Below are 11,094 nucleotides of genomic sequence, written 5' to 3'. Positions count from 1 at the left end.
ACACACACACACACACACACACACACACACACACACACACACACACACTTAATAGTAATAGATAAATTATAAGAGAGATCAGTGGTCAAAGTGAGATATCTTGAAGTGTATTGCAAGCCTGATAACCTGAGTTCACTCCCAGGAGCCCATGTAAAAATGGAAGGAAATGACAAATAGAGCTATGCTCTCATCTCCACATGCACCTGTCTGCGCATCATATATACATATTCACACACAGTAAAATAATAATAATAATGTTTTAAAAAAGAACTAGCAAAATCTAATATAATGTGATGCTTTTAAAACCTGCTCATTTTGAGCTGGGCGGTAGTAGCTCGAATCTTTAATCCCAGCTCTCAGGAGCCAGAGGCAGGTGGATCTCTGAGTTCGAGGCCAGCCTCGTCTGTGGAGTGAGTTCCAGAACAGTGAAGGCTACACAGAGAAACCCTGCAACCAAAAACAAAAATGAAAAAGAAAGCAAGAGAAAACCTGCTGGTTTTTAGGTCATCTCACAGTTAGAGACCAGCTGTTCAGTGCTGCAACAAACTCACAGGGAGCATGGGATAACCTGCTTCAGCCGTGGTTGTCCTCAGCTTTCAGGTGTTGATTGTGCTTCAGCTGCGATGCCCTCTGAAACATTTGGAATAAGAGCATCAGACTAGAGGATATGTCTAGTTGGTCCTTTACAATTTTGTGACTGAACTGTTGAAAACCCATCTTACTGTTTGTTATTCATATCTGTTAGTGAGTCATGAAACAACAAGTGGGTTACGAGAAGGAAGGAAGATTGTAGAGAACAGAGAAGAGAGGGTAACAGAATGCATATGACGTGAAAGCAGAAGGGGCTGTTTGGGAAGAGGAAGGGAAACAGCCATAGGGGCCGTAGTCATTGGGGTGGGCAGTGCAAATAAGGGTAAATTAAAACAATGTACAGACACGTGTGTATGAAGAATGCTGTAGTAAAACAGTACTTTGTGGTATTAACTTAAAAGTTAATTAAAATAAAGGAAAATGATCTTGGTCTCAGGGGAGTGCCTACAAGATAGGTATTTATCAGAGAAGGCAGAGAAGACGCACGGTAGTTCTCAGAAAGCTTCTGTCAAGAGAAATGTTTTTGAAAAGGGTTTGTATCATCTTTTTGGCCAGAAATAAATAGTTGATAATTTTAAATTAATGTTACATTTTAGAACTTACAAACAATTTCTAATAATAGTAAATTTGGAAATCTATTTCCCATGTAAGTTATATGGCGGATTTAATTTTGACTATCTCCGTGTTTATCTCTTGTGCCTACGTGTTTGCTTCTGAGTTTTTCCCTTCTCAATGCCATGTAGTAGTGACCTCAGTGCAGATCACTTTCCACATTAAGTTTCTGTCCTTGTTTTCTTTAGAAAATCAGCTTTACAAATGTTTTATAATTCTGAATATATTCTTTAGAAGTATAAGTAATTGAAGCAGCCTTAGGCTACTTAAAGGTGAGGCTTTATGAAATGACTAAAGATTCCTATTCATTAGGTAGCAGAGGGAAAACAAGAGGAAATCCAACAGAAGGGACAAGCTGAGAAGAAAGAATTACAGAACAAAATAGATGAAATGGAAGAAAAAGAACAGGAGCTTCAGGCAAAAATAGAAGCTTTGCAAGCTGACAATGATTTCACCAATGAAAGGCTGACAGCTTTACAAGGTAAGCTGGCTGATACAGAAATTGGGTTTTATTTGGCTTTTGTTTCCTTTGTCTGTGAAATATCTTTTTCTTGGACTATTTTTTACAGTACGGTTAGAACATCTGCAGGAGAAAACTCTTAAAGAATGCAGCAGCTTAGGTAGGTGTCACCTTATTTAAAGATGTGTTTTCATTAAGCTTTTGACCTTATTCACATTTCACAATGTTTACTTTCATTTGATATTTCACATATCAAGTATCAAAGGTTACACTTTTAGAAGTCTCCTTTTAAAGTTCTCATGATCGCCACCAGTGGGCGCCATTGTTTAGTCTTTGAGATGGTGAGATTTCTGCCTCTGAGACAGTTGTGAGTCTATGTACAGTGGCAGGACCCTTTATTCTGAAGTCCTTTGGAAGGCCCCTAAGTGTGAATTAATAAGAGTACGGCGACGTGAACTCATCTTACAAATACAGTGTTCTCTACCACGTCAGTGTGAGTAGGAATATGTATACAGGGATTACACGTGAAGCCATTTTTAAAGTGAATACTTTCTTTGATCAGGCAATGATATCCTGTCTTAATCCTAGGGATACAAGTTGATGACTTCTTACCTAAAATAAATGGGAGCACAGAAAAAGGTAGCGTAAAAAACTTACATTTTTTTCATGATATCCTTTGCTCATTTAAGTAGGACAGAGAGCTAAATGCCTGATGATTTTTAGTGCTTAGAAGAAAACACATATACAAGTGTTCACATACCGTTGAATTTTGTTGTTTAAAATACAGCTTCTCTTTATAGTCTAAGACACAAATACGATCTATTGTTAGATATCCCTTGCTATGTGGAAATCACAATGGCTCAGGTAAGGAAGTACTGTGCATTGTTAGCCGGGGCTTGTTTTATATGGCTCTTACCTTCCTAGGAGCTTGTACTACTGTTTTGTTCTATTATGCTCAGATTCCAGGTCTGCATATGCCATATATGAGCTTATTAAATGTCCCATTGGATCCTTAGACATGTGGAAACGTTTTTTAATCCATCTGTTTTGTTGATCACAGAATGAGATTAAGCATTACTCTAATCAGAAAAATATTTTGTTAGCTTTTAGTTTCTTGACCCTTTTTTTCTGAGTAGCAGGAGTCCTCTGTTGATCAAAGTTTATGGTTTATGGCCAGTGTATTAGGTTTCCTGTTGTTCTTTGCCTGTCTTCTTTGTTTCTTTGTTTGTTTCTCTCTCTCTCTCTCTCTCTCTCTGTCTCTGCCTTTTTGTCTCATTCTCCTTGATGATGCAGAGTCTCACTATGTCACTTTGCTTGGATCTATCTATTTGAATAATGCTGGCTTGCTTCTGTCCTCCAAGCACTGGGATGGATCAAAGACATGAGCCACCCCGCCCAGCACATGGGATACTTTTAAATCACAGGCTTTTGTAGTCTTAAGATTCCTGTTCACTTTGGCCACTTGCCCCTTTTCTCTAAGACTCACTGAGTACCAACTCCAACTGTGTGCTTAATTTTACACTGGATGTTTGGAGTAGGAGAGTGCATAATGCTGTGCTTGTCATCCGGTTTTAATATACAGAAGTTAGTAGGAGATATCAAGGTCAGAACGAGAACCTCTAATGAAACTGTTTTCCACATATCAGGGTATATCTTTATCATGCATGGCAAGAGGTCAGAATTAAGAAGCAGCTTCTTTTGATTTGTAACTGGATGAGCTGGAGATGTAGCTTCATGACTTATCCTGCTTTATGCCTTGGAGTCAATTCCAGCATTATAAAAAGGAAAAAAAAAAAAAAAAAAAGAAAGTTCTTCTAGAAACTGCCAAAGCAGGCCCAGATAATCATGTCAATATGAGCCGTGTGGTCAAGGTCTAATGTTGTGTATATTATGCATTTAAGATCCTTGAGGAAAAAAATTGTTCATTGCTTTTTGACTCCTTTGTGTGTTTTGTAAAATGCTTTAAGTTTTTCATATTCAAGTTTTTGAGTTGCAATTTAAAAATTTTTAAAGGTGTAGTTTATATTCATTTTACCAAAACTTTTAGATACTTTTTATTAAAAGTATTAGCAAATTTTTGCTAAATTAATTAATCTTTGTCTTTTAAGTACTCATTTTTCTTAAATGATTTTATTTTTCCACTATTATTTTGCTTGCTTTTTCATTTCTGCTTATATATTTTTAATTATGTATCATGTGTTATATTAATATAAGCTGAAACTTATTGTTTTCAGTTAAGAATATTTACATACATTCAAAGCTAACTTTATACTAGAGCTGTCAGATTACTGTATAAAATTTTTGCCTGAGATTTTAGATTAGTAGACTGCTTTTCTATTAGAGAATAGTTACAGACTCCTTAATTAATATTAAATAAATTTGTTTATATTGTTATGGGGAACTCCTTGTTATAATTAGTATTCCAGTGTTAAAATGTTTGGGTCGTTGTTGGAAATAAATTAAGTTGCATGAGAATGACTAGTAGAGCATTTTGACCCTAAGTTTTTACATTTACCCAAACATATTATTATGCCACATTTTATTGCAGAGTGGACTTAGTAGTAAGATCGTTTACCTTTTTAAATACTACCAAAGTTCATAGCAATAATTTTTATGAATTTTTAGGTTAACAGCACACTTTAAGTAGTAAAGAAAACACCAAGTGTAGGTACAAGAGAAAATGTCAGTGGTGTCTAGAGATGTTAAGTTCATACTTCTTCCAATGAGCTCTCTTTGAAATGACTTAACTTTTCTAAAAGCACAGATTTGATAACACAAGTTTTTGTTTCTTTTTAAATAAGCATTATTTAAATATAAGAGTGTAGAATAGTGCTGTCTAGAAACAATATCAGAGCCATATATAAAATTTAAATTTTTTTTTCTGGTACCTGAAGTAAAAGTTTAAAAAGAAACAAATAAAACACATTTTAATAATAAATTTTAATTAACCAACAATATAAAAATGTGATTTAAATATGTAACCAATATTTAAAGGTTATTAATGACCATTTCATATTAATTTTGCCTAGTAGGTGTTTGAAACCATCATGTATTTATTTTGTGCTTGCCACATAGCTGTTTGAATAAGCGCTGTTTGAGTGACTTAGTAGCATATGCAATTAAAAGCCACAGCGGCATATGTCCAAATAGGGATGAAGAAAACTGTAATGCATAGGAGATTCATTTGATAAATTAGGCGTTCTAAATAGAGTTCCTCATGTTTCCATGTTTGTCTTTTTTTCCATTTCTTTAACCAATATCATAGAGACTTGTTTTCCTTCCAATTTGTCTGATTCTTTCTGGTTACTGGTGTTAATAATATATCCTGTAGTTGTGCCAGCTTAATTCCTAAGTCTCAATTCAAGGAGTAAACTATTAAGTGTTGTGCTTCAAATGCTTTGTATAGACTATGAGGATGTTGTCTCGTGTGTAAAAGGTGCTTTTGTAGACACGATACATGTGTGTGTACTTTTTTACTTTAATAGAAGACTTTATCTAAGCTAGTCTACTAAATATTTTTAGGATTGGGTTCAGATATTAAAAACAGAGTACATAGGGCACTTAAGAGATGGCTCAGTGGCTCACAGCACTTAACGCTCTGCCAGAGGACCATGTTTGGTTCCTAGAACCCACGTGGCAGCTCACAATCACTTGTAAGTGCAGCTCCAGGGGATCCAACACCCTTTTCTGACTTCTGTGGGTTTCTGCATGCAGTTCTAAACTAGATAAAGGATGATCGTTAGTGTAGTGAGTAACAGTGGGTGCTGTGCTTACATAATGTTCCGGTGCTATGAAGAGACCCTGTGACCAAGGCAACTTAGAGAAGAAAGCGTTTACTTGGGAGCTTGCAGTTCAGTGGGAGAGTCCACAACATCCCTGCAGGAAGCATGGCACAGGTGTGGAGGCATGGTGCTGGACAAGTAGCAGAGAACTCGCATCTGCAGGCCAAGAGAGAGACAGGGCTGGCTTGGGCCTCTGAGACCTGAAAACCAAACTCCAGTTCACACCTCTTCCAATTAGGCCGTACTTCCTAATCTTTCCAAACAGTTTCCAAACAGTTCTACCAACTGAGGACCGACCATTCAAATATATGAGTCGGTGGAGGCCATTCTCATTCAGACCGTCACAGTGAGATTCCCTGTTTGTTGTTGTTGGTTTTTGTTGCTGTTTGTTTGTTTTTAGGTTAGTTTTTCAAGACAGTTTCTCTGTGTAGCCTTTTCTGTCCTGGACTCACTCTGTAGACCAGGCTGGCCTTGAACTCACAAGACCTGCCTGCCTCTGCTGGGATTACAGGCGTGCGCCACTGCACCCGGCAGGATCCCTGTTTTTAATAAGAATCACTAGAATTAATATCGGTCTGAACTTTGGTTTCGTGTCTGCCTTAAAGTCCTTTAGTTATGTTCACATTTGGTTCGAAATGAGTTTTTAAATTTTTTGATAGACATGCATAAAGGCTAATGACAGTTTTGTTCATATTCTTGTACATTTGTACATATATTTTTTTTATAGTCTTCCTTATCATCTTTCTCTCTGCTGATTCTCCTTGTTTTCCCAGTGGTTCCTTTTGCTCTTATATCAAATGAATACGTGGATTTAAGCTAGCTTACATGTAAGAGAGACATATTTATCTTTTTTCCTCCCATTATCCTTTCTTGTTCTCACTCATTTTAGGTCACTTTGTCCCCCTACATAGTCCCTTCCTACTTTCATATCACATATGATTTTTATAAATTTAAATCTAGATTTTTACATGTGAAAGAAACACATAATGTTTGTCTTTTCTGAGTCTGGCTTGCTGATCATCAGTTCCATCCATTTTCTTGCAGATGATCTGCCGATCATATACCATTCTATATGACTGCATAAAATTCTGTCACATATATATACATTTTCTTTACCTGTCCAAACAAATTTTCATACATTACATGATATCGCATAGTTTGAGTTTTGAAAGTGTTAAGAGTTTATGTAAAACGACTTTTTACCTTGATATTTTCTAATCTACTGAGGGTTTCTGTTTTGCTAGGGTTAGCTCCAGTTGTCAGATTCTATTTGTTTAAATTACTTCTTTAATTCCTGATTTCTGTTGCAGTTAACTTTTAATTTTTTTTTCCAGTTGAGGCTGTATTGAACTTCTCATTGATCTTTCCTAAACAAAAGTTGTGTTCATCATTCTCCCTGTTTTTTCTTATAGCTATAGCATGGGCCCTTCGGATACTGTGTAAATATGACTGTTCTACCAATGTAACACAGCAGAGAATGGGTGGGTTGAGGTGGACCAGAGTGGGTTCACAGTGAGGTGGTGCTGAACCACATGCACTCCTTCCTGGTGTGAGCACCTTCAGACCTTCCAAGCAGTTGCCAGGCTGGGCATGGCCTTTCATACTAAAACTTCTAGGATCAGTTAGCCCTTGATCTTTGAATTAAGTAAAGGCTATTGTAAGAAAAGGGCTAAAAGTTTAATTTTCTCTTTTTAAATTCTTTTTTAAAATCTTTTTACAAAACTGGAATATTTCTTAAGTAGCAAAGTGTTTATGAAGCCTTGTTCTCAACTGCATAGGCCATGCTAATTTGGGTGGAGACGAGCAGTGTAAATGCTGTAACGGCACATGATGTAGATTGCGGTACTTCAAGTGGCTAACTCTTTGTGAGGTGGCTGATGGATGCACACCAATGCTGTGTCACCAACTTACAGAAGTCACTGTCTGCTAGCCCGCTCGCTGTGTTTCAAGCAGGCTGGCTTCCTGGTGTCAGTTCTCAGGACGCTCCCTGTGCAGCCCATGCGGCCTCGCTCGTGGCAGCCCCGCCTCATGCTCTGACTGCGGGCACGTCAGGCCTATGTTGCTCTGCCTGGCTGACTGTATATCTTAATTAAGGTCAACATCTTGGAAGAGAGACTGTTAGAACACATCCTCGAAATTAATTCAGTAATAAAAACACAAAAATCACCTGGGAGTATTTGTAGATCTGTTATGGATAAAGGTACATATGAAAAATGGAAAAAGCTTTTTAAAGCAACATATTTCTTAAAGGTTTTTGAGTTCTTTGGATAAAAACTGCACCTTTAAAAACTTGCCATTCAGAGTAAACTAGTGATTTTATAAATTACAATTTTCAATACCTCAAAATGTGTTAAAATATACTCAACTTTATTAGTTCTTCTTAATTACCTATGTTAAAATATTTCAAAAATATATATATTTTTTACCTTGGCTGTTGTTTATTTCAAGACAGCAACAAATTATATCCTTAAAGGTGTTTCTTTCTTCATTAGAGCACTTGCTTTCAAAGAGTGGCGGGGACTGCACTTCTATTCATCAGTTCCTAGAATGCCAGAGTGAGTACAGAGTATTTCTCACATTGATTTGTATGAAGTCAGGGGCTAGAATTAAGAAGTTTTAGGAAATAACGTGTGTTGGTGTGTTTTTGTAGTAGAAGTGTGCAAGGAACCGTCTTCAGCTGTCAGCACACCCTGCTTGTTTTTCTCTTGAGAAAAATATTTTTTAACTTTTTAAATTTTAATTATTATTATTTATTATAATGTATTCACTTTGTATCCTGGCTGTGGCCCCCTCCCTCATCTCTTCCCAGTCCCACCCTCCCACCCTTAGTAGGGTGGAGACCTATGCCCCTCCCCTAGTTCACTGATAGGGGAGGTCCTCCTCCCCTTCTATCTGACTCTAGCTTATCAGGTCTCATCATGACTGGCTGCATTGTCTTCCTCTGTAGCCTGGTAAGGCTGCACCCCCAAGGGGAGGTGATCAGAGAGCCTTTCACTGAGTTCATGCTAGAGACAGCCCCTGCTCCCCTTTCTAGGGAACCCACTTAGAGACTGAGTCTATGGGATACATCTGAGCGGGAGTCTTAGGTCATCTCCATGCATCATCATCCTTGGTTGGAGTGTCGGTCTCTACAGGGCCCCCAGAGCCCAGTTGTTTTTTTTTTTTTTTTTGCTCTGTTGGTCTCCTTTGGGAACTCCTGTCCCCATCAGGTCTTTCTAGCCCTTCCATCTTTCATAAAATTCTGTTCATTCTGCCCGCTGTTTGGCTGTGAGTCTTAGCCTCTACTTTGATATTCCACAAGGTGGAGTCTTTTAGAATCCCTCTGTGGTAGGTTCCTGTCCGCTTCCCTGTTTTCTCCTTCTTCCAATGTCCATCCCATTTGCCTTTGAATGATGATTTATCATCTTACCCAGAGTCCTCCTTTTTGCTTAGCTTCTTTAGGTGTACAAATTTTAGTATGTTTATCCTATATTATATCTATGATATTCACTTATAAGTGAGTATATACCATGTGTATCTTTCTTCTTCTGGGTCACCTCACTTGGGATGATCTTTTCTAGTTCCCACCATTTGCCTGCAAATTTCATGATTTCCTTGTTTTTAAAGGCTGAGTAGTACTCCATTGTGTAAATGTACCACAATTTCTGTGTCCATTCCCCAGCTGAGGGACATCTGGGTTGTTTCCAGATTCTGGCTATTATGCATAAAGCTGCTATGAACATTGTTGAACAAATGTCCTTGTTGTATACTTGCACATCTTTTGGATATATGCCTAGGAGTGGTGTAGCTGGATCTTGAGGAAGCAGTATTCCTAATTGTCTAAGAAAGCGCTAGATTGATTTCCAAAGTGGTTGTACAAGTTTACATTCCCAGCAGCAATGGAGGAGTGTTCCCTTTTCTCTACATCCTCTCCAGCATGTGTTGTCACTTGAGTTTTTGCTCTTAGCCATTCTGATGTTATTTTTCCAATTTTTTTTTCCAAATTTTTCCAAATCTGAAATTTAGGATTGCTGGAACAATGGTTACCTCTGTTGTTAGAAAGGTCATCTTATGGCAAACTGCCATTGTAGACATTGTTAAGTTTAATGAGTATTATCACAAACAAGGAAACTCAGCAAACCTTGCTCAGGTAAACTTATGAAAAGAGTTTTAGAGTAGCTTGGGATTACGTATTGACAGCCATACACAGTCATTTTGGTGTTTTTATATAAGTGACATCTTAAATTGGTTGGTCTTGATTGCGTATGTATTCAGTGTGCAGTAGTACTTCAAATTCTTGTTTCCAGTCTTTTAAAAAACAAATGTCTTTATTATTTACTGGGCTTTATCTAGGATAAAATCACTGTGCTCTAAAACTAAAAAGCTCGTGGTTTGCTTCCATTGGATTCTTCATCTATATTTAGTATACTGTGAGATATTCTAATTTACCCTCACGAATCAATAAGAGAATAGCTTGATTTTATAGAAGTAAATAACACGGAACATATTTCAGTGTTTTTGTATGGAAACTCAGACTGTATTTTTTCAAAAGTTCTTTTAGATAAATGCTCTTAATCCTAGGGAAAGAAGGTGGTCTTTAAACAGGTTTAAGTGTAACCTTTTGCAATTTAGAGTTCTAGATCTGTATACGTTATGTATAAAATTACATAAAGTCTAGAATTAGCAGGTAACTTCATTAAAACTTGTTAAAAACCTGTTAGCAAAAAATTGCCTTCAGAAATTCAGGGTTTAGGAAGGACTAGGTTCCTTCATTGTCTCTGTAAAGTTTAATTTCTTGAGTACTTTGAGGCTTAGTCTATAAACTGTTAAGTTTATACATTATTAAGCTTAAATACATTGAAACTCTTGTGTTTTGCTAAAGATGCTGTCTGAAGTAACAAGCTGTGCATCTGTTTTGTTTGGTCCATGAACTCTGTCCCTCAGTTAACTTTCCTGAATGCTGAGTGAAAAGATGAAGTGTGAAAGGTGAAACTCTTAAGTAGAGACTGAGACCTAAGACCTTTTCTGGAGCACAGAGAGAGACTGTTCTCTGGAGAGCTGTCTGCCTCTTTGGTATCTCTGGCTGCTGTATGTCCTCATAAGGGGAGAGATTTTGCTGCTGGATGCCAGAGAAATTTTTCTCTCCGGTCTGCTTTGTAGAGAGAAGTTGCCTGCTTTCTTAGAGTCGTCTCCCTCTTGATTGCGTTTCCAAGTATCCTGAAGTGAAATTCATGCCTTTATATTCTTAATCCCTGTTTATTGTTTTCATTATCTCCAGGTGTTTTTCTCTCTTAATGTTTGCAAAATAATTTTTTTTCCCTTTCCCTATCCTCATTTTGAAGTTCATTGAAACCGAAGCCTTATTTAGTGGGATCCACTGAATCAGTGTTGCTGGGTAACTCACTGTTTATTGTATCACTCTATGAGGTCAGCCCCAGAACAATCTCAGATTTATTTGGGTACATACTCTACTAGAAACAGATTTTTTTCTTTTAAACTTTGGTTTAATTTTTTTTTTTTTTATTCCTTTAAACCTGGTCAGTATAATTATGATAAAAAAAAAAAAAAAACACCAAATAATTATGGTTCTGAATTCAAAGTAGCTTATATCCCCATCATAGGAAAACTCGGCTTGTTTTTCAGAGTTAGATGTTTCTAGTACTTGATCTC

General features: G+C 37.1%; 1 protein-coding gene across 26 annotated transcripts in view; it reads left to right on the top strand.

Annotated features, from left to right (window-relative positions):
* The window catches only part of Slmap (sarcolemma associated protein), a 122,814-nt gene that overhangs the window by 71,424 nt on the left and 40,296 nt on the right, over positions 1-11,094 (top strand). For 5 of the 26 annotated variants that reach the window (XM_055612287.1, XM_055612273.1, XM_055612300.1 and 2 more), the window contains exons 10-13: positions 1,516-1,684; positions 1,773-1,823; positions 2,252-2,302; positions 7,938-8,000. In XM_055612287.1, coding sequence (XP_055468262.1) covers positions 1,516-1,684; positions 1,773-1,823; positions 2,252-2,302; positions 7,938-8,000 — 334 coding nt within the window. The remainder of the gene's footprint in view (positions 1-1,515; positions 1,685-1,772; positions 1,824-2,251; positions 2,303-7,937; positions 8,001-11,094) is intronic. The other 21 variants (XM_055612295.1, XM_055612282.1, XM_055612296.1 and 18 more) reach the window with 7 other exon arrangements.

This window comes from Psammomys obesus, unplaced genomic scaffold (assembly GCF_907164565.1).
Source record: "Psammomys obesus unplaced genomic scaffold, mPsaObe1.curated_primary_1811, whole genome shotgun sequence".
Classification (NCBI taxonomy): domain Eukaryota; kingdom Metazoa; phylum Chordata; class Mammalia; order Rodentia; family Muridae; genus Psammomys; species Psammomys obesus.
The sequence above is the reverse complement of the archived record's forward strand: the minus strand, read 5'-3'. Positions and strand labels throughout refer to the sequence as shown.